The sequence below is a fragment of the Camelus dromedarius genome, chromosome 3, assembly GCF_036321535.1.
Source record: "Camelus dromedarius isolate mCamDro1 chromosome 3, mCamDro1.pat, whole genome shotgun sequence".
Taxonomy (NCBI): domain Eukaryota; kingdom Metazoa; phylum Chordata; class Mammalia; order Artiodactyla; family Camelidae; genus Camelus; species Camelus dromedarius.
This window is the reverse complement of record NC_087438.1, coordinates 74,804,819-74,828,916: the sequence shown is the minus strand read 5'-3', so window position 1 is coordinate 74,828,916 and position 24,098 is coordinate 74,804,819. Positions and strand designations below refer to the sequence as shown.

The following is a 24,098-nucleotide window of genomic DNA, read 5'->3' as shown; positions in this document are numbered from 1 at the left end:
TCCTTAAATTGAATTATGACTAACATATATAGCTTATACACCTTCTGTATTACAGCATTATTTTTTAAAGGAGAATTTTATGGGACTCCACAACTGTACCAGTATTTCCTTCAAGGAGGTCATCTTGAAATCTGGACTTTTAAATCAGAGTGTTTTCTCTTACAGAAATTAATATGTAGGTCTGGATTCTCCCAAATAATACAGTATTCAGATTTGATATGAAGCTAATCAAAACAGAAAAAAATAAATAAAACTAAAATATTTAATTAAAAAATTCCTGATATGTATCAGCAAATCAGAGTTAGTAACAAAAGAGGTAACACTTTATTTTAATGGTAAACTTTCATGCTAACTTAATAGTATAATGGAAATGTCATATAAACTCATTTTCATATAAAATCTTTGTTTTCATTTAATTAACATATTAATACATAAAGAAACCTTGTCTTTTTCAATTATTTGTCCCCTTTGTTGTTCTTTGTATTTTGCGTTAGTCTGTTTTGTGTGAGGGCTGTGAACTCCTAAATACAAAAGTCAGTCTTCATATGACTCAGAATGGTGTTTATGGACAATCAGGTCTGTTGATAAGAAATATCTAAAATATCAATGGTGTGATTGGGGAGTGTATATATATGTAAACAGGGTTGAGGCAAACAACCTCTTTTCAGAAAGAATCCATCAACGTCACTTCAAAGGACACACGGCCACAGAATAGTGCTCACACTGTATACTAAGGAAGGCTTCCAGGTACGTTTCTAGAACAGCTGATGACTCCCCAGAATGGACTATACAGAGGTGTGACTGAGATCACCGAATGGCAGCAACACACGACCTGGACATGCATTTCTGCATCCTAATTTTTATGTTTGTCCCTCTGCAAGGTCCACAGTGTGTGGCATATATTATAATTAAAACACTTACTTCTTGACACAATCTCACACCAGTACTGTGAAGCCATGGCTATTTTAGTGCTATTAGCCAAACTTCATATAAAACTGTATGTCAGAACTGAAACATTAGTATAACGTAGACAAGGAAACTATATCGTGGCTTAAAGGAAATTAAGACTATTTCAATGAATAAACATTTTCTTTTCTTTTAGAAACAACCCTCAAATGAAAAATAGTTGTGAAATGTGCACTGAATAATGGCTGATAGAATTAGACTCATCTTCTATACTGACCTGCTAGCGAGATGTTTCAATAAGAGCGTATCTGTGATAAAATGGTGAATTATGGATGAAGAACTTTATTGACAATATGAAATTAGGGAGAGAAAAGAGAAGTGATTACATGAGACCTTTCACTGGGGACCTAGTGGCAGGATGGACTGAAATGAAATCTCTGGTTTTGAAAGTCTAAACAAACTTATTAATCCTTTATTATTATATTCCTGGAAGAGAAAGAATATGTTGGCTTTGGGAAGTAACCTTAGATTACATGGAATACAAAATAATTTAAGGTTTCAAATGTTGGTAATAAATGTTATTTTGACAATAAAAGACTTATTTCCTTGAAAAATGATAACCTACCTATATATTTGTCATAAAGGCTCCTTGATGATTCAAGGTAGAAAAATGCAGGTGAGAGTCAGACTGCCTGGGCTTACCCTCCCCTCATTCCGTATTCATAAATTTAAGGAATTATGACAGGAACTGTATAGGAGTAATATATGCAATGCTTGAAAAAAGCCATTAACAATACAAAGATTTGTGACCTGGCTGAATTGCATTCAGACCAGTGGCAGTTTTGGTTACAACTGTTTTCTTATTAAACAAGTCATATGATTTTATGTATTTCTGAAGACTTCTTTTTCTACATCAACTTGCAAATTCAGAACAGTATTTGTACGTGTGCTTTTCGGATATGGATTAGCCTCCTGAAGTATATAATTCCAATAATTATCAGTGACAGAAGGGATGAATAAATTATGCTTCGAGCACAACAAAATTAACGGTAAAAAATGATCTGCATAAGTTTTTCTTAATGCATGTGCCTATATGAAATTTAATATTCTCTGCAACTGATATGATCCTGAAAGACTCCCAATGCGTTATTAATCCTGAACTATACCACTGCTTGCTTTGGGACAAAGAAGAAAATAGAATTTAAATGCTGCAGATGTCATGATGTTTTGAAAAGCTTCTTTAATTTAAGCACAGAGTTATGATGTGAATTGCAAATTCTAACAGCCTGGATGAGTGAAATATCAATGCCATGTTCATCCTTTGCACCAGAATGCAAAGATTTAAACTTCAGGTCTTCACAAAATTGAAGCCCGAACCATCATTCTCTCTTTTACTGAGAGCTTAGCATTGGGGCTGCTCAGTGATGGGAGGCTGTTTTCTTTAAATAAAGAATAGTACAGAGAGATGCACTTGGAAATACTGACAAAGAGTGGAAATGTCCCCATTTTTTTTCTTGCTTTTGAAAGCTGGCAAGTGCCCGAAGACTAGAGGTCTTAATTCATGAATCTGTGCTTTAACTGACCATAGTATACACCATCAAGAGAAGGCTTCATTTCTTTCCAATATTTGACAGAAGGGAAACGATGCTAATTTTAAAAAAAAAAAGCTGTTTTGTATACTGCAGTATTTTTGAGGGCAAGTGTATTCAAACTTTCATTTTAGTCTGGGTGTGGTAATCATTAAATGTGTACAAAGCTGGCAAGGAGACTGAAATGGTGGACACAAGCCATTTTTCTCTTCAGTATTATCCTGTATACTCTTTAAAATCAACTGAGTGTGAGTTTTGTGCAGTGATATTCACGGGCAGCAAAGAGCTGGAGGTGGTAGGAGGAATTTTCTATCCCAGAAGCTCTTCCAATGAATGGAGACCAAACAGTCACTAATGTGCTCTTTGGACACAGGCCTGAGCTCTTATTAAAAGCTCCCAAGCCACATTTACCCCTGAGCGTGACGATCTCTTCCACACATATTTATCCTGAGAGGCAACTATACACAGAGCATGGGGTAAGTTCCCTGGATGCAGCTAAGATTCAGCTAAACAGAATTCTAGTTTCAACTCTGTGTTAACATTTTATTCCTGTGAAGCATCTCCAGAGCTGTGCTTGCATACCTGTCAGCTAATGATAGGGATTTCCAGGTAACAGTGTAAGAGTAAACGAAGGGGGCAAGTGGCGGTAGGAGGGCTGTCTCTCTCTCTCTCTGTTTCCTTAATAATCTTCATTTCACTTCTTGACCATTTACTCCATTTACAGCTTCCTGGCTTCTTAGTTTTATGTGTGTGTGTGTGTGTGTCTACATGCACACGCCCACGTGTGTACACACATGGATATGTTTATGAACTAGGATCATGAAATTCTGACAGCTTTGGAAACTGGCTCACATGAAGGGAATTAAATTTTGGGATTTCTCCTCTTAAGGGAAGGTCCTTAACCAAAAGTATGTTGTTATTTCTGTGGACTTGTGCTTTGAAGTTCCTCTACAAAAATTTCTGAGGCCATTAAGAAGGCTTTAAATATGAACTCCTGAAAACAAACATTTCTGAGAATCGTTTTGATGAATTCAAACCATAAAATAAAGAGGGTGTGTGTGTGTGTGTGTGTGTGTGTGTGTGTGTGTGTGTGTGAAGGCATAACTCTGATAAGAAGGCAGATTCTATATTTTCCTTTTCTTCTCTTTGATGACCGTCTAGCTGCCCTTTTCTCCAGACCACCCTCCTGTTCCAACTTACTTCTTGCTGTCACAGCTCTCTACAACATCCTTGAAAAGCTGTGGCCTCAACTAAAAGTGTGCTCTTTGAGGACGTTTCATGCATCATTTTCTGATGCCTGAACGGAAGGGGAGGGAAGCAGCAGCCTTACTAATAAAACCGGAACATGAGGATTCTTACGCTGCGCTTATTTCTGGCAAGAAAGGAAAGAAAAACCTTAGGAGGTCCAAATAATTCCCAACATAAAATGATGTTGACAAATACACTCTTCCTTAGCAGAGCGGAAAGCCAGCCTTGGCTGGAATGTTGCGAACATGGCGTGACCAGTGCAGCCAACAGCACCGACGGAGCAGGGTCTGTGGCAGAGGCCAGTGGCCCATGAGCTGGGCCGGGAGTCAGAACCTCTGAGAAACAGCAAGGGTCCTGGTGTGACAAAGACGGACTGGTTCCCCCTCACATTTAGAGCCTGTGCTTTTCTATTTACAACAGGCTGAAATGGCAGGATTGCGGTGGGGAGCAAGAAAGCCCTTGGTAGGACTGTCTGTCTCTTGAATGCATTTAACTTTGACCTTTTTTAATGGCACATAGTGTAAAAAAAACAGTTAATAAAAAAAATAACCTTAGAAGACTGTTGCACATAATGTGGTATAAACTCATTGTGAACGAGAGTGGAGGATGGAGTCCTGGAGGCGGGCAGGGTTTGCGCTGTTCCGTCACTATGTGATTTTCTTCTTGATGACAGTGAGCTCCTTCTGAAGTTCTGTGAACTTGGGGCGGTTTTCAGGTTTATAATCCCAACACTTCATCATAATTTTAAAAATGTCCTCTGGACAATGCTGAGGGGCCGACATTCGGTATCCTGAACACCCAAGAGGAGAACAGAGAATTTAGAATGGAGATAAGATTAAAATATTCACAGAGGGCATTGTGCTGCTTGTCATTTTTAGTACCTTATAGTGTCAGTTAATAGAAACAAAAAATCCATTTTAGAGCAAACTTTTTTTTTTCTACAAGTGATGCAGATTTCAACATTATAGAATTACCTTCTAGTTCAAAGAACCCATTTTTAGTTTGTTCATGTGTCACAAAGTCTGATGTAACGTAAATCACATACAAATGCATGCTTTAGTTGCTCTAAGTATTTGCTTTCAATGCTGTGGGCAGAGTTTTAAAAAAAAAATCATCTCCTCAATTCAGGTTTCTGAAGATGAAGAGTGGATGAGGGTTTATAAACACCAATTCAAAAGTGAAATATAAATGAATATGAGTTATATTCCCTTATGGTCTGAGAAGAATCTTGTCTTTAATTCAGTCACCTGGCAGTGTCCGAGCAGCGTGCTGGGTGGCACGGACGTGCCTGTGTGCATTTGCCTCAGGAAGTCAAATTCCGAGAGGCAGGAAGCAAGCCAGTCCTTCCACATGCCCTGCCCGGGGGCTGCCATTCTGTCCACAGTATTTTCTCTTTTGAAAGGCGTGGATGACACAAGTGCGGTGAGGGTGTCACCATCAACTACTTATTCCTATCTCTGTCTGGGAACACTCGACTGCTTCTTCCTGACGTCTAACTACATTTCAATTTGCAGTAATATTAATGGTGTTTATTTGGCATAGAATAAAAAAAAATAGGTAGCGTTCCTCAACCTCACTTCCCTCGAAGACAGTGAATGGCACAGCCTTGCAAATGCCGTGCGAGGCAGGGGCAGTGGGAGCAAAGCCTACCGCTTTTTATATTTAAAATGTTGGAATCTTTTGAAGTTTGTTGTTGTTGTTGGTTTTTGTTGTGTAAGAGCCACACCATCTGTAAGGTTCAAAAGTAGATTTACCAACACCCGTTCTTGCTGTTTACATCCCCGCCTCCGCCGGGAAATGTAGACACAGCACTGTCGCTGGATGTGGACACACTGCCCTGTGTTGGGGGCTCACCTCTTTCCACTTGCTCTCGGGCTTGCTGATTCGTCATTCCGGGGTATGGGCAGACCCCTAAGCTGAAGGTCTCCCAGAGCAGGATGCCAAAGCTCCACACGTCACTCTCAGAGCTGTATCTCCCTGGAGGGCGAACAAAACCATGGTCAGGTTGGTGGATACGTGGGCGACCACTTCTGGTTGTGTTTGTCTATGTCAGTCACATATTAACATATTTAAACTTATCAGGAACTGAGTAACTACTGATCTTATTCTCCACTAGTTTTACTTTGCAGCAGTAGTAATAGTACCAACTAAATGAACAGTCTTCAGGCTGCTCATTTACCTGAAAAACCTTCCGAGTCACTTTTCCCCCACCGAGAACAACTATTCACTCAGCATGCAGGCTTAGTTTCCCTGTGGCATCCAAGTGAAGTGGATGGATTATATCAGAAAGATATAAATTTGTACACATCTATGCCTAGAAGACTAAAATAGTTGGATTTCTGCAATTTTGTCTGACTGCATCATTTTCTTTCAGCTAAAATTACAAACAAGCTTAAAGCAATAAGGGAAGTTTCTTAACTTCAGTTTTTTTTACTCATTACTGTTTACAGATAGTCCTACATGCTAAAAGGTCTCATTTTCTCCTGATAGTTTCACTTATGGAAAATACATTTTTCTGTGTTTTGAATAGAGCAGAAATTAACATAGTTGACTGATAAAAAGAAAAACAACTTCTTTAAATTACATGGTGTCTTGATTTGTCAAAATATCTTGGTGCACCTGTTTCACTGAATTACATGAGCTAATAAGCTCTTAGGTTTCTTTGTTTTTGTTTTTTTCTTGGTAATCGATTAGAGAAGCACAGAGATAAAAGCCAATACAAGATACCGTTAGGAATGAATGTGAAATCAAGGAAGGGAAGAAGAAAGGCCTTTCTAACCTCCAAAAGGTTATGAATTTCCAAACTTTTCCAACATGTTTCTGCCATTCTAGGATTTATAAATGCCTCTCCTCTAAAAATGTCTTGTTACTTTGAGTAGGATGGCCCTTTCTCTTGAAAAAAGCAAACGGAGAACGAGGGTATGGCTGTGCCGTGATAACTGCTCTGACGTTAGAGTCTGGAGTGTACTTGCTGATTATCGTCTCCAGCTGTGTGAATTAGCTTCCTTCTTCCTAGACAGTAATTATCGACATTCACTATGCTAGTCGGTAGGAAGATTAGTTTCCTTGTCTGCATATCAATTCTTTTCATGTTTGGCACCCATTAATTGAACACTTTTCATGAACACCATTCAGTGGCTACAAGTTAAGACTAACTAACGCTTTAAGGACGCACAAGGCACAGAGAGCCAAATGCGTCCTTTTGTGAGGTGGTGTCCGGGACAGATCAAGAACAGCCGGTTGTATTGTAAACTAAGGTCACAGCCTAGAAGTGAAAGCTTACAACCTAACTTTATAACCTGGGCTTTTGAATCTGGTTTTCCTGGGTAATTTTTAAAAATTAATTAATTAGTTAATTCCTTGTTTTTCTTATTGAGGTATAGCTGACATATAACATTAGTTTCAAGTGTACAACATGATGATTCAATATCTGTATATATTGCAAAATAATCACTAAGTCTAACATTCATCACTATCTGTAGTCAAATTTTTTTCTTGTGATGAAAACTTTTAAAATCTACTCTCTTAGCAACTTTCAAGTATGCAGTGCAGTATTACAGCCACCATACTTTATGCTGCACCGCCAGGACTTACTTGTTTTATAGATGGAAGTTTGTACCTCTTGACCATCTTCACCTGTTTAACCCCTTACTGGCAGCCACCCGTTTGTTCTCTGTATCTATGAGAGTGGTTTTGTCTTCGTTGTTGTTTTTTAAGATTTCACATGTAAATGAGATCATACAGCATGTGTCTTTCGCTGTCTGACATATCCACTTGGCATAATGCTCTCAATATCCATCCATGTTGTCACAGTTGGCAAAATCTCACTGTTACGGTTGAATAATATTCTATTGCATATATATATGTATACACACACACACACAAACACCGTATCTTCTTTCTTTAGTCCTCTTTTGATGGACACTTAGATTGTTTCTATATCTTGGTTGTTATAAATAATGTGGTAGTGAATGGGGAGGTGCATGTATCTTTTTCAGTTAGCATTTTGGCTTTCTTCAGACAAATACCCGGAAGTGGAACTGCTAGATGTTATGGTAGTTCTATTTTTAATTTTATGAGGAAACGCCACACTATTTTCCATAGTGGCTGCACCACTTTTCATTCCCACTGACAGGGTAGGTGGGATCCTTTTCTCCACATCCTTGCCAACGCTTGTTATTTCTTGTCTTTTTAATAAAAGCCATTCTAACAGGTGTAAGGTGATATGTCATTGTGGTTTTAATTTGCATTTCCCTGATGATTAGTGATGTTAAGTATCTTTTCATGAACCTATTGGTCATATATATCTCTTCTTTGGAAAAATGTCTATTCTGAATTTCTGCCCATTTTTAAACTGGATTTTTTTTGTCTTTAGTTGTATGAGCTCTTTATATATTTAAGTATTAACCCCTATCAGATATGATTTATGAATATTTTCTCTCATTCAGTAGGGTTTTGTTTTGTGAATGGTTTCCTTTGCTGTGCAGAAGCTTTTAGGTTTGAAATAGCCCCAAGTGTTTATTTTTGCTTTTGTTCTCTTTGTTTTGATGCAAAATAAAAAAATATCTCCAGCACTAATGTCAAGGAGCTTACTGCCCATGGTTTTCTTTTAGGAATTTTATGGCTTCAGGTCTTTATATTCAAGTCTAACCATTTTTTTTAACATTTTTTATTGAGTTATAATCATTTTACAATGTTGTGTCACATTCCAGTGTAGAGCACACTTTTTCAGTTATACATGAACATATATATATAGTCATTGTCACATTTTTTTCTCTGTGAGCTACCATAAGATCTTGTAAGTCTAACCATGTTGACTTAATTTTTGCATATGGTGTAAGATAATGGTCCATTTCATTCTTTTGCATATGGCTGTCCAGTTTTCTCACTGTTTACTGAAGAGATGTCCTTTTCCCAGTGTATATTCTTAGCTCCTTTGTCATATATTAATTGACTATATATGCATGGCTTTATTTCTAGGCTTTCTATTCTGTTCTGTTGTTCTTTGTGTCTGTTTATTGTAACACCATACTGTTTTAAATACTACATCTTAGTAGTATAGTTTGAAATCAAGGAGTATGATGCCTTCAGCTTGTACTTCTTTCTCAAGATTGCTTTGGCTCTTTTGTGATTCCAAACAAATTTTAGAATTATTTGTTCCATGTCTGAAAAATGCCATTGGAATTTTGATAGAGATTGCGCTGAATCTCTAGATTGCTTTGGGTAGTATGAACATTTTAACAATATCAATTCTTCCAATCCAAAAGCATGGAATATCTTTCCATTTATTTGTGTCTTCATTAATTTCTTTGGTTGCATCTGACAGTTTTCAGTGTACAGATTTTTCACCTCTTGGTGAAGTTTATTCCTAGGTATTTTGTTCTGTTTGATGCAACTGTAAATGGAATTGTTTTCTTAACTTCTCTTTCTGATAGTTTGTTGTTAGTGTATAGAAACACAACAGATTTTTGTATATTGATTTTGTATCCTGTATTCATTGATTAGTTCTAACAGTTTTGTTTTTTGTTTTTTGGGGTTTTTTTGGTGGCAACTTTAGGGTTTTCTATATATAATATCATGTCATTTGTAAATAGTGACAGTTTTACTTGTCCATTTCCAAATGGGATTCCTTTTTTTTAACTGAGAGAATATTTTATTATATATATATTTTAATTGAAGTATACTCAGTTTACAATGTTGTGTCAGTTTCTGGTGTACAGCATAATGCTTTAGTCATATGTGAATATATATTTGTTTTCATAATCTTTTTCACCATAAGTTACTATAAGATATTGAATATAGTTGCCTGTGTTGTACAGTATAAACTTCTTTATTTTATATATAGTAGTATCCGTAAATCTTGAATTCCCAATTTATCCCTTCCCATCCCCTCCCCCTTGCCCTGGTAACTGTAAGTTTGTTTTCTTTATGTGTGAGTCTGTTTCTGTTTTGTAAATAAGTTGGTTTGTCTTTTTTATTTAATTTTTTTAGATTCCATATATAAGTGATTTCACATGGTATTTTTCTTTCTCTTTCTGCTTACTTCACTTAAAATGGCAATCTCCAGGTCTATCCATGTTGCTACAAATGGCATTGTTCTATCATTTTTTATGGCTGAATAGTATTCCATTGTATAAGTATGCCACAGCTTCCTTATCCCGCCATCTGTTGATGGACATTTAGGTTGTTTCCATGTCTTGGCTATTGTAAATAGTGCTGCTATGAACACTGGGGTGCACGTATGTTTTTGAATTAAGGTTCCCTCTGGATATATGCCCAGGAGTGGTATTGTTGGATCATACAAAAAGTCTATTTTTAGTCTTTTGAGGAATCTCCATACTGTTTTCCATAGTGGTTGTACCAAGCTACATTCCCATGAACAGTGTAGGAGGGTTCAAATGGGATTCCTTTTATTTGTTTATCTTGCCTAATGGTTCTGGCTAAACTGCCAATACTATGTTGACTAAAAGTGGTGACAGTGAGCATCTTTGTTCTGTTCCTGTTCTTAGAAGAAAAGCTTTCAGCTTATCATCATGAAGTCTGATATTAGCAGTGAGATTGTCATATATTGCATTTATTATGTTTAGATACATTTCCTCTATATCCACTTTGAGAGTTTTTATCATAAATGGATGTTGAATTTTGTCAGATGTTTTTTCTGTATCTACTGAGATGACATGATTTTTAGCCTTTATTTGGTTAATGTGATGTGTCATGTTGATTAATTTGCAGATGCTGAACCATACTTGCATGCCTAGAATAAATCCCACTTCATCATGATGTATGATTCTTTTAATGTATTGCTGAATTCAGTTTGCTAATGTTTTGTTGGAGAATTTTGCTTCTATTTCATCAAAAACAATGGCCTGTAATTTTCTTACCTTGTGATGTTCTTGTCTGGTTATGGTATCAGAGTAATGTTGGGCTCATAAATGAGTTTGGAAGTATATTCTCTTCTATGTCTTGGAAGTGTCTGAGGACAATTGGTATTAATCCTCTTTAAATGCATGGTAAAATTCACCAGTGAGGCATTTGGTCCTAAGCTTTTGTTTGTTGAAAGGTTGATTCAGTCTTGAAAGGTTGTATGTTTCTAAGATTTTTTTCATTTCTTTTAGGTTGTCCAAGTTTGTTGGAATATAGTTATTTATAATAGCCTCTTAACTATCCTTTATATATCTGTTACGAGTTGTAATGTCTCTTTTTTTCATTTATACTTGTGTTAATTTGGGTTCCCTCACTTTTTTCTTGATGAGTCTAGCTAAAATTTTGTCAGTTCGTTTCAAAGAAACAGCTGTTAGTTTCATGGATGTTTTCTGTGGTCTTTTTAGTCTCTATTTCATTTATTTCTGCCCTGATCCTTCTACTAATTTGGGTTGTGTTTTTTTTCTTTTTTCTAGTTCCTTGAGGTATGATGTTAGATTGTTTGAGATTTTCGTGGTTTCTTGAGGCAGGCAGGCATTGCTATGAACTTCCCTCAAAACTGCTTTTACTGCATTCTATAACTTTTGGTATGTACTATTTCCATTTTAATTTGTCTCAAGGTAATTTTAATTTTTCTTTTGATTTCTTTTTTGACCCACTGGTGGTTCCGCAGTATGTTTAATCTCTACATATTTGTGAATTTCCTAGTTTTCTTCTTGTAAATGATTCTCAGTTTCATACCATTGTAGTCAGAAAATATGCTTGATATGATTTCAGTCTTCTTAAATTTATTAAAACTTGCTTTGTGGCCTAATATATAATCTATCTTGGGGAATATTCCATGTGCACTAGAGAAAAATGTGTATTCTTCTTTTGGATGGAATTATATATGTGTGTGTGAATATATATATAGCTGTTAAGTCCATCATCTGATCTGAAGTATCACTTAACGCTAACACTTCCGTATTGATTTTTTTACAATATACATGGATGTGAGTAGGGTATTGAAGTTCTCTACTATTATTGTATTGCTGTTCATTTTCTCCTTTAAGGTCTGTCAAAATTTGCTTTATATATGTAAGTGTTCCTACATTAAGTGCATAAATATTTACAAATTTTCTATCCTCTTGTTGGATCGACCCCTTTACCTTTATATAATGCCCTTCTTGATTAGAGTCTTTGTTTTAAAGTCTATTTTGTTTGATATAAACAAAATTTTGTTGATAGCTTCTTTAGGTTTCCATTTGCATGGAGTATCTTTCTGAATCTCCTCACTTTTAGTCTTTGTGTGTCCTTACATCTGAGGTGAGTCTCTTGAAGGCAGCATATAAATGGATTTTGTTTTTAATTCTGTCAGCAACACTGTCTTTTCATTGGCAAATTTAGTCCATTTACATTTGAAGTAATTATTGATATATATATATATATATATATATATGTACTTACTGCCATTTAAATTTCTTTTTCGCTGTTTTGTTCTTCTTTGTTCCTTTTGCTTTCCTCCTTTGTGGTTTGATTTTTTCAGTGGTATGCTTAGATTTTTCTCATTATCTTTTGTGTATCAACTATAGGTTTTGACTTTGTTGTAACCATGAGTCTTACATATAACAACATACATTTTTAATAGTCTCTTTAAAGTTGATTAAAACATAAGTTCGAACACATTATAAAGTTCCTCATTTTCATTCACCCCTGCAATGTTTTATGCTTTTGATGTCAAATTTTGCATCTTTTAATCTTGTATATCCCTTAACTAATTTTTGTAGTTATAGTTAGTTATTTTTAATTTCTTTGGTCTTTAACCTTCATACTAACTTTATAAGTGATTAACTCACTACCTTTACTATACATTTACCTTTACCAGTGAAATTTATACTGAAATATATTTTGTTACTACTTAGCAACTTTTCAGCTTCGAGAAGTCCCTTTAACACTCCTTGTAAGGTCAATTTAGAGGTGATGAACTCCATTAGGTTTTGCTTCTCTGGAAAACTCTATCTCTTCTTGAATTTTGAACGATAACTTTGCCAAGTAGCATATTCTTCGTTGGAAATGTTTTTCTTCCAGCACTGTGAATAAATCCTGCCACTCCCTTCTTGCATACAGTTTCTGTTGAAAAACCTGCTGATAGTTGTGTAGGGGATACCTTGTTATTACAAGCTATTTTTCTCATGCTGCTTTTAAGATTCTCTAACTTTTGACTTTTTAATTAAAATGTGTCTTGGTGTGGGTCTCTTTAGGGTCATCTTATTTGGAACTCTATGGGTTTCCTGGATCTGGATGTCTGTTTCCTTTCCCAGGTAGCGAAGATTCATCCATTATATCTTCAAATTAGTTTTCTGCCCCTTTCCCTCTATCTTCTCCATCTGAGACTCCTATAATGCAAATGTTAGTCTGCTAGATGTTGGTCTCATAACTCCCTTAAGCTATCTTTACGTGTTTTTATTCTTTTTTCTTTTCACTGCTCAGACTGGGGGAGTTCCACTGCCCTGTCTTTGAGCTCACTGATTCAGCTCCATCCAATATGATTTTGAAACCTTCTAGTATATTGTATTCTTCAGTTCTGTTCCGCCTTTTTGGTACTTTCTTATATTTTCTCTTTGTTGAAATTCTCATCCTGTTCATCCATTCTTTACCACCTTTACTTTGAATCAGGTAGATGAAGATGAAACTTATCATCCAACCCTGGCCTAACCTGCTTGTCTCTCAAGCCCTTGTGATTGTCTAGGCAGCCTTTTTTTTTTTTTTTTGGTAGCTCCTAGTAGTTGAGGATTACAAGACCTGTCAGTGTCCAGGAGGGGAGTGTCTTAGCATCTAGATTCACTCTGATTGGAAGCCAGACCCTCAGACGGCAACTTTAAAGCATGTAAAACCATCCCGGCCTGTGCAACTGCAAGTGTAAGCCCTGCTGGCCATCAGCCACGTGATCTGGAGTGTCCCCCGGATGACAGGCACAAACACAGGGACTCCAAACAAGTGTATAAGCTCCTTTTCTGGGAGATGCTGGCAAGCTTTAGTAACACAGAGCGGGACATTACAAAATGGGCTCTGGCCTGCATTCCCTCAGAGCACTTCCAGATGTGTGACAGGCGTGGAGCCTGCCCTCAGCTGAAGCTCCAGGACGAGGGTATAGGCCTCGCACAGAAACACTGTGCTCCCAGTCTTGGCTCTTGGTGTGCCTGACGGGGCAGCTGTTCAAGAACTCTTTCTCAGTCCTGTGGGACCCAGGAGTGTAAACACTGCTGGCAGCCAGAGCCAGGCAATGTAGAGGTGTCCCCTGACAGCAGCTTAAAAAAAACTGAGGCCCTGGACGAGAGTATAAGCTACTTTCTTGGAGTTAGCAGTGAGCTTGTGTGAGGCAGAGGGAGAGCACAAAGATTGCATCCACTGGCCTTATTCCCTGAGAGCAATTCTCTAGGCCCCTAGAAGTGTGCCAGCCCAGAGGCCTGCCCTGCAGGCTGAAGCTCCTGGACCAGCAAATAGTGCTTCTCAGAAAGACTAGGGGTGGGTGTCAGTCTGCTGTCAGTGCAGTGCCTTGGGAGTGGTAGTCTGCCAGAAGAACAATCTCTAAGATTGTTATAGTCCTGTGGGACCCAGGGAGAGAGATCCCTGGTCTCCAGAGCCTGGTGATCAGAGGCCATCTCCTGGGTGGCAGCCACAAACACCAGGGCACCACACATGCATAAAAGCTCCTCTCTGGGAGATACTGGCACTCTGGAGCATAGCAGAGGGGAAGTGTGAAGATGGTGCCCGCTGGCGTCCGTCCCTGGAAATACCCTACCAGGTTCCTAGATGTGTTAAATTAGATGCCTGTGCTCAGTCTGATGCTTTCAGATTAGCAAATGAGCCTCTTACACATACAGTCTAGGAACCTCTCATTTGGCTGCTCCTCTGCTGGGCCCTGGGGCAGGCGAGCCCTTTAAGACTCACTTCTCAGCTCCCCATAGCCTTGTGGGTCTCATAAATGCAATACAAGTCTAGGTCTGTCTTTTTCTTTTTCGTTTTTAATTGAAGTATAGTTGATTTACAATGTTGTGTTAGTTTCTGGTGTACAGCATAGTGATTCAGTTATACATATATATTCTTTTTCATTACAGTTTATCACAAGATACTGAATATAGTTCCATGGGCTGTACAGTAGGATCTTGTTGTTCATCTGTTTTGTATACAATTGTTCGTGTATGCAAATCCCAACTTCCTAATTTATCTCTCCAGCCCCTTTTCCTTTTGGTAACCTTACATTTGTTTTTTATGTGAGTCTGTTTCTGTTTTTTAAGTAAGTTCATTTGTATCATTTTTTTAGATTCCCCATATAAGTGATACCATGTACTTGTCTTTATCTGAGTTACTTCACTTAGTATGATAGTCTCTAGGTCTATCACTGTTGCTGAAATGGTATTTCATTCTTTTTATGGCTGAGTAGTATTCTATTGTGTATGATATGTGCGTGCGTGTATGTCTGTATGTATACATACAAAACAACTTTTTATCCAGTTGTCTGTTGATGGATATTTAGGTTGTTTCCATGAGTTGGCTGTTGTGTACAGTGCTGCTTGCTATGAACGCTGGGGTGCAGGTATCTTCTCGAGTTGGAGTTCTCTATAGATATATGCCCAGAAGGGGGATTGCTGGATTATATGGTAACTCTTCTCAGTTTTTAAGAAATCTCCATACTGTTTTTCATAGTGGCTGCACCAAATTACACTCCCACCAACGGTGTAGGTTTTCCTTTTCTACATACATTCTCCAGCATTTATTTGTAGACTTTTTAAAAAAATCTAAAACATGATTCATATGTTCTTAGGAAAGAAAATCTGTTTATGGTAACACATAGCCTTTTAAATTAACATAAATCTGAAACGACAAATCAAGACTTCTTATAAAGAGAAATATATCCACTTTTTGGATTTTTTTAAAAAATGCTTATATTATACTACCTTAATTTTCAGACCTCATATACTTCACAGATTAATACTTTACAGATTAAAAGATTTTTATTTGTAGACTTTTTAATGATGGCCATCCTGACCAGTGTGAGGTGATACCTCCCTGTAGTTTTGACTTGCATTTCTCTGATAATTGGCGACATTGAGCATCTTCTCTTGTGCTTATTTGTCATTTGTATGTCTTCATTAGAGAAATGTCTGTGTAGGTATTTTGCCCTTTTTTTGATTGGGTTGTTTGTTGTTGTTGTTGTTGTTGTTACTGAGTTGTATGAGTTGTTTGCAAATATTTTCTCCCAGTCCATAGGTTGTCTTTTTGTTTTATGGTTTCCTTTGCTGTGCAAAAGCTTGTAAGTTTAAGTCTCATTTGTTTATTTTTTCTCTTAATTCTATTGCCTTGGTAGACTGACCTAGGAAAACATTGCTATGAATTATGTCAGAGAATGTTTTGCCTGTGTTCTCTCGTAGGAGATTTATGGTGTCTTGTCTTCTGTTTAAGTCTTTAAGCCATTTTGAGTTTATTTTTGCATATGGTTTGAGGAAGGGTTCTAACTTCATTGATTTACATGCAGTTGGCCCAGGTTATTTTCAAAGCTGAATGTTTTGGGGCTCATCTCTCAGGTGCAGATCTTAAAAGCTGGGATGTCTGATATGGGGTTGAAACCCCCGTACTCCCATGGGAGAAGTTCTTGGTTTTGAGTTTCCTCCTGATTGCAGGTCCCTTAACCAGGGGTGGGATTTATGGCAATATTGTATCTCAGCCTCCTACCTGCTTCAATGTGGCTTTTTTTCCTCGTTTGCCGAATGCTTTGCCCAATGTGTACAAGTTGTTCAGCTAGTTTTTAGGGTTTTTTTTTTTTTTTTTTTTTAGGGGCAACTACTCCAAGTGCAGCTGTAGATTTAGTGTGTCTGTGGGAGGAGGTGAGTTCAGGATCCACCTATGTTACCATCTTAAACTGGAATCTTGCTGGATAGTTTTAAAGGGCTAAAAGTAATTTATAGTCATAGCTACTTTTCTGTCTCTCACTTGCTCCTCACAATACCCTTTGCAAGGGAAGGTATCATTCTTATTTGCAAATGAAAAAAACATAGGTGTAGAGAAATAGACAGCTTGCGAAGGTCACGTAACTGCTGAGATAACTGGTTGGGAAACCTGGTCCTGATGGGTGACCCAGGAGTCTTTTCATTATAAACCCTACCTCCCTCTCATTAGAGCTTGTATCAGTCCCAAATTCCCAGGTGACAAAATGAACTTCTAATGATTGTTAAATAGATTTTTTTTATTTGCCCCTTCCTAACACAGTACCTTTGCAGACAGTTGGACTGAGAATGGAGGCAGTATTTATGCTGAGGAGACTGAAGTACGCCACCATTGTGTGTTTAAAAAGAGGGAGGGAGATAGACAAATAGAAGGCGAGAAGAATAGAGTAAGAGTTTTTGCCTTCAGGCAGGGGAATTACATGGCTAGAGGCAGGGATGGGGGAGGGGCTTACATTTCATTGTAGGCCCTTTACTACTGCTTGACTAAGAAAAAAATTAATGTTACTTAATTTGGTAACTCTTTTAAAAATTAAGTAACATTAACGACAAAATAATGGTGAAAATAAGTTCACTTCTGTGTGTCTAAGGCTTTTTCTGTCTGCCCTGACCCCACACTGAGGGAAGCCTGGGCAGCATTTCACACGTTCCTGAGGGCAAAAGTGATCAGAAAAGAATCAGTGGGGAATAACTGGCCCTTGGAAATGAGGCAACATTTACCACCAATCATAAAATGTTATTTGTATGACACGTACAAGTAGTATAACAAGAAATAAGACTTTCATAAAATATTTGTATTTTCTCTTATTTTAAAAGAATGCTAGGATTTAAGAGCCAATCTTTAGTAATTTTAGTCTGTGAAAACAAAAAATTTCTCAGGGTTGCCATGAGACTTGCAGACCCTAAGGATTGGGTAATAAATACTCCCAACTTCTTTCTCATGTACTATTAAAATCTCTGTCTCATCTAAGCTGGTCTGCATTTTATAAAGTTAATATTAAAGACTGCTAAAAGAGGTCCCTCACTGCCAGTCAAAGATCTTCATGCTTGTCTTTATTACATGACATGTAGGTCTGGCTCTTAGAGATACTTGGAATTAGAATTTTGATTTGTAGATACTTTAGTCAGCTTGAAATTCAGCTAAAATACAATTAAAATACAGTGACTGAGAAGCAGAATTTTGCTTGGCATAACCGTTTAACAGCAAGAGGACTTTTAAAGGCAATATAATGTAGAAAATCTGGCAAACAGGGTTAAGGACAAATTCTAGAGAGCTGGATTTGATTGGTAAGGCTTTAGGGCTCCCAAGTTTGCAGGGATGCTGTAAGGATCAACAAGAAGGTGCTTTACAATGTTTTGTCATCTAAAGAAAACCTCTGCGTAAATACAAACGTTCTATAATCCTTTCTCTTATCCTGTGATTCTGCTCCTTAGGAACAGAGCTTAACTATGGAAAATCGCAGGGCTGCCGTTTTCTCTAGATTTTCAGGAATGGTGATTTTAGTTCCTGATCACTAGAAAACTTACAAAAAGCTTCTCTTGCCAGCACATGGGAAGACAAACTAAGGGTGAGGATTAGTATCTATGGAGTATTAAGCTAAAAATCATTGTTGGGAACTAGAACAGCTTAGCCAATTTCTCACAATGACAACTACCTACATTTATCTATTCCACGGGGTCGCTGATAGGCTACAAAGCAGATTCTGGTGTCTTGGATCCACCCAAAGTCACTTCCAAACCAATTATACTCCAAAACTTAATCTGGAAACATTTAGTTGTTCCCCAAAAAGTTAAGCATAGAATCACCCCATGACTCCTAGTGCATACTCAGAATACTTGAAAATAGGTACTGAAACAGATTCTAGTATACAGATGTTCACAGCTGCATTATTCACAATTGCCACAAGGTAAAAACTGCTCAAGTATACATCAATGGATAAACAAATTGTAGTGAACACAATGGAATATTCAGCCACAAAAAGGAATAAAATAATGATACATGCTACAACATGGATGAACCTTGAAAACATTATGCTAAAAAGCCACATATAAAAAAGGTCATGTATTATAATTCCACTGATATGAAAAATGCAGAATAGATAAATACATAGTAAGAAAAAGCAGTTATGCGGTTGCCAGTGGCTGAGGGGAGGGAGGGATGAAGAGTAACTGCTTAATATGGATGTAAGGTTTTATTTTAGAGTGATAAAAATGTTCCGGACCTAGATCAAGGCAGTGAGTGGTTGCACAGCATTGTGAACTGTACCAAATGCCGCAGAATTTTTCACTTTAAAATGGTTGTTTATGTTATGTGAATTTCACCTCAAATCTTTTTTAAAATTACCTGTCTTTAGGCATTAAGCTAAGGCCTTTGTATACACCTTATTATTAATTTTTCACAGTAAAGTAATTTCTGACTTCAAATCAACAAAGAATCATTTTACAGTATCTTTTTTCAAAACATACTACACCCATCCTCCATGGCTCATGTGCTGCTTCCCTTAATGAAAATGTAATTTTTTATTTCACAATTTTTTAAAACAAAATTCTTGAGCTGTTACCCATCTTGTTACAGCCCATTTCATCCCAACCACAGATAATGCAAGTTGTATTTATTTCCAATTACAATGACACATAAAAATGCAAGTGAAAAAAAAACCCCTGCTGTTTTAAAATGTAACTCCAATCTCTCTCTTCCCATAGGATTTATACAAGTTCCAGAGGCCGAGATGCTAAGAAACCATGTCAATTTTCAGAATAAGAAACTACCGAATTGATAGACTTAATATTTTAAGAACCTAACATTAGATGAGATTATTGGACCAATTTACAAGACATTCAAAAGAAATGGTCCAGAGCCCCAGCAATACTTTTTTTTTTTTAACTCTGTGTATAGTTTGACTATTAAAATAGAAATAATTTTTTTTTTGGATAAGAAAAACTTTCAGATGCACAGTCATACTTACCAATGCTTATAAGTATTTCCATCTTTTATATCTAGCAGTCTTACATATAAAAATCTGAATATGGTCAGTGAATTAACCTTAATTCATAACATTTCCGCTCATATTTAAGTGCAAAGTGAATACTTAGACATCTTTTATGTTGCTCCTGGGATCATTCTAAGTTGGGGTCTGCTCTACTCCTGAAAGAACTTGCGAATGAAGGTTTTGTGCTAATGGAGAACATATTTACCGGCCAAAAAGAAAGAGTCTATTCTTACCATAATTAAGAGCTTCTGGTGCTGTCCATTTAATGGGAATCTGCTTTAAGCCAGAAGATGAATACACTCCACCATCCTCTTGACGAGACATTCCAAAGTCACTGATTTTTAGAACATTATTTTCCCCTACCAGGCAGTTTCTCGCAGCAAGATCCCTAGGTTACAATAAGACATAGAAAACACCTATTAAAACAAATTGAAAGCCGCTTTCACATTCATGACTTCCACACTTTGCATTTTTACATTTGCAGTGTATTCATAATGAGGTTAAGAACGCTTGTGATTTACCAGTCTGTCCCATCTTTTATGACATAGGTAAAAATCATTCATGAGAACATTTGTATATGGAACAGGCCACATGCAAATTTTCTGGGCACCACATGTATTACTTACATTTAAATAGAAAAACACCGATTCCAGGGTTAAGAGAGAAAAACCACAGAGAGGCTAAGCAAACGTGGCACCATTTCCTCTCTGACTGGCTTTCCCAGAGCAGCACCGCCTACCAGGGGACTGTAATGAGGGGATGTTTTCTGCCTGTGCTGTTGGATAGGTAGCTGTTAGCCATGTGTGCTGATTGAACACTTGCGCTGTGGCTAGTGGGATGGAGAAACTGAACTTTTAAACTTTCTTTTTGGTTAATTAAATTTAAATAGCTGTATGTGGCTCGTAGCTATGAAGTAGTCTTTGGCAGTGTAGGATGGCTGAGGTTTGGAGAGGCTGGCTGCTGTTTTCTTTTTTTGTACGTCTGGGATACAAAACACTCTACGTGATGCTCTGGCCCTGCCTCTGCCCACCTCAGCTTGTTCCACTCTCTCCATAATTTGCTATATCCCAGCCATACTCAGCTCCCTTTTGTTCCCAGACACACAGGACAAATCTCCCAAACAGGGCAAGCTTATTTCCAGTGGAGGGCTGAGCACTCAGCTGTCCCCTTCGCCTAGGTGTTCTCCTACACTTCTGCAAAGCTGGGTCCTCTTCATTCCTTCTTAGCTCAAACCGCTGTACTTCCCAGCCTCCCCTGCAGCTTGCTATGGCCATCATCTAAGTTCTGGCCAAGGAGATACAAGCAGAAGAGTTGTCTAGAATTTCTAGGAAGTTTCTTTAAAAGAAAAGGGAAGTACCATTCCATTTCTCTCCTCAGAGAGCTCTGTCTTGACCACCCTTAACTAAAAGGAAAGGCAGCAGTAAACAAAACAGACCGAGTCCCTACCCTAATTCTAGTGGGGAAGACATTCAATAATCAAATTCATGTATGTACCTATACATGTTTATATCTAGATATATATAAAGTACATGCACATACACACACGTGTGCAGAAAGTCAGATAACAGGTCAAATGGCAAGTGTTATGAAAAAGAGCTGCATAAAGGGAAAAAGATTTCTAAGAGGGAATCCTATTTAGACAGGTTATTAGGGAAGGTCTCTTTGATAATGGATATTTGATCAAAGACCTGAAGGCAGTTATGGAGCAAGCCATGGGGGCACCTAGGAGAAGTGTTCAAGGTTCAAGGTAGAAGGAATAGTAGATACACAGGCCCTAAAATTGGTTCATGCTTGATATATTCAAGGAACATCAAGGGAGCCAGTAGAGCTGGAGTGAAATGTGTAAGGCAGAGAACGGGGGACTTAATCAGAGTTGTCCAGGACCACATGATGTATGGCCTTTCAGTGGTAAGCTCCTTGGATTTTATTCAGCATGAGCTGGGAGGTACCCAGAGAGTTCTGCACACAGGAATGACATGATATGACTTATGTTTTGAAGTGGAAAATGGACTGGCAGAGCTAGAGAGACCAGTAAGGAGCCTGTTTCAGAAGTCGAGGAGAGGTGATGATAGTCTATGTTAAAATGAAAGTGGTGGAGTTGGTCAGAAGGTATCAGATTTAGAATATATTTTGAAAGGATATACAATTAACAGGATTTGCTGGTGGATTGGATACAGAATAGGAGAGAAGGAGTGTCGCAGATTACTCAAGATACGTTGACCTAAGCCATTGGAAGAATGGAGCTGACACTGAAATGGGAAACTGGGGGAGGACCAGACAGCCAGTTGGCTCCTAATGTCCATTTCCTCCTCTTTATCAGTTAAAAAAAAAATCCTCATGTTAGCTAAATATATTTTCATCCAGTACCAACCTCCTCTGCAGCTAGATAAGGCCGTAATCTAAGTTCTAGTCAATAGGACGTGAGCAGAACAGTTGTCTAGAATGTCTAGGAAGTTTCTTTAAAAGAAAGAGGAAGTACCATTCCATTTCTCCCTCCCACTGACAAAAAGAGGGAGCACACTGAAAGACAGCAGGAGACAAGGAGCAAGTCCCTGATGAGTACGGCTGCCATGCATGTTCTGGTCTGCCTACATCTGTGTCTTGGGATTTTTAATGTGTGTGTGTGTTGTGTTATATGCAGTCAAAAGTAATCCAGTTCTGGGGGTGGGGAGTTTGGGTTTGGACATGCTGGGTTTGAGATGTCTATCGGATATCCAAGCAGAGATGTTGGGTAGGGAGCTGGGTACATTAGTCTAAAGGTCAGAAGAGAGGTCTCAGAGTTGTCGGCTTTCAGATGGCATTTGAGGCTCTGGGACTGGAGAATGCTTCCAACTAAAGCGTGAGTATAGACAGGAAAAGAGATATTCACAAACTGAGTTCTAGAGCACTGCATAATTTAGAGAAGGGCTGAAGAAAGAAGGCTGGGAAGGAGCAGCAAGGGAGGCTGATGTCCTGGAGGCCAAATGAGGAAAGCTTTTCAATGAGGAACAGAAATTAACTGTCAACTACTACTGAGAAGACAAGAATGATGAGGACTCTGAACTGGCCACTGGATTTGGCAACATGGAATTGAATAAGACTGACAAGAGCAATTTCAGTGGAGCAGTGGGTGTAAAAGAATGATTGGAGTGTGTTCAAAGAGAATGAGAAAAAGAGGTAGAGAGAGTAAGTTTAGACACTCTTTTGAGTAAACTTGGTGTAAAAGGGTAGAGAGAAATGGGGAGGCCACTTGAGGGAGTTTCAGGTCAAAGGAGTTGCCTCCCCCAATGGGGGTTGTTCCATGTATATGTGCAGACGGTAATAATACTGTACAGAGGGTAAACCTAATGCAGGAAGGAAACGTGACAACTGCAGGTGTGAAGCCCTTGAGAATGTAAGAGGTGATGGGATCCATCTGCTCTTCAGAGCTGTTTTTCCAATGCTTGGTAGAGTACCTGGCGCATAGTAGGTGCTCAGTAAATGCTTACTGAATGAATACATACGTACTATCTTAGGCTAGGAGTGATCCCTGCTGAAGGCCGGTTGTCTATTCTGTGTTTTCCTTTGTAATTCTTTTCTCCTGAGGAATAATCAACTACTTGTTTCTCTTTCAGCTGTGACTGTTTTCTGTACTTACCTTTGGAATACACCCCTACATATCAAAATGACTCAAGACCTGTAAAAAGTTAGTCTAATTGACATGATTGTTCTTATAACTTAGGAAGTACCTTTAGCAACTGACTTGTATCAACTGTTGGCTGGTGATGATGGTATTTTTTTGAGGGTGTTAAATTAACCTTGGAATTGACATGCATAACTGATTTGATGATCAGAGAAATCATAGTTTTATATTTTAGTAGGAAACTTGGGTGGTAGAACCTAAAGACATTCAGAAAAGAATGTGACATTTCCTGCCTTACTAATTTGCTACGATTGGCTTTATTCATTTAGGTCACGTTTCACAGTGAAGAACCTGAGAAAAAGCCCAAGGTTAAAATTAAATCTGAGTCACTTCCAAATCTTAAGATGTGGTGTGAGTGCCCAGGGCAAGAGTGAGAGACTCTGGTTTGTTGCTAGACAAGGTGAGCAATAGTGAAATGCTGGTTCATCTTGATCTGTTGGAAGGAATTGTATCATATTGGGTCAGGAACCCCAAGTCCTACTTACAGCGCAGATGGGCAGAACAAATCCTAGCTCTGCCACTTACTTGTGTGGCCTTGGCTTATTAACCTTCATTTTAATTGTATAAAAAACACACCCTAGCGGGGTTAAATTAGCTAATGTTTGTGAAGTGCTAGCACGCAACATGTGGCTCAAAGTAAGTCTTAGACTAGCTATTACCACTACTACTATAAAAGGTCTGGAACAGTGAGATAGGTTGTGGTCTGCACTATTTGCAGAGAATATGATTTTTTTTGCGTAGAAAATCTCAAGGAATTTACACATAACAAGTAGAACTAATAAATAAACTGAGCAACATTGCA

General features: G+C 37.9%; 1 protein-coding gene across 8 annotated transcripts in view; it reads right to left on the bottom strand.

Moving 5' to 3' along the window:
* Positions 1 to 301: 301 nt before the first annotated feature.
* FER (FER tyrosine kinase) overlaps positions 302 to 24,098 on the bottom strand; it is a 362,557-nt gene continuing 338,760 nt past the window's right edge. For all 8 annotated transcript variants that reach the window (XM_031448777.2, XM_031448782.2, XM_064482956.1 and 5 more), the window contains 3 exons: positions 19,869 to 20,023; positions 5,598 to 5,720; positions 302 to 4,533 (listed from right to left, as the gene is read on the bottom strand). In XM_031448777.2, coding sequence (XP_031304637.1) covers positions 4,391 to 4,533; positions 5,598 to 5,720; positions 19,869 to 20,023 — 421 coding nt within the window. In that variant the 3' untranslated portion in view covers positions 302 to 4,390. The remainder of the gene's footprint in view (positions 4,534 to 5,597; positions 5,721 to 19,868; positions 20,024 to 24,098) is intronic.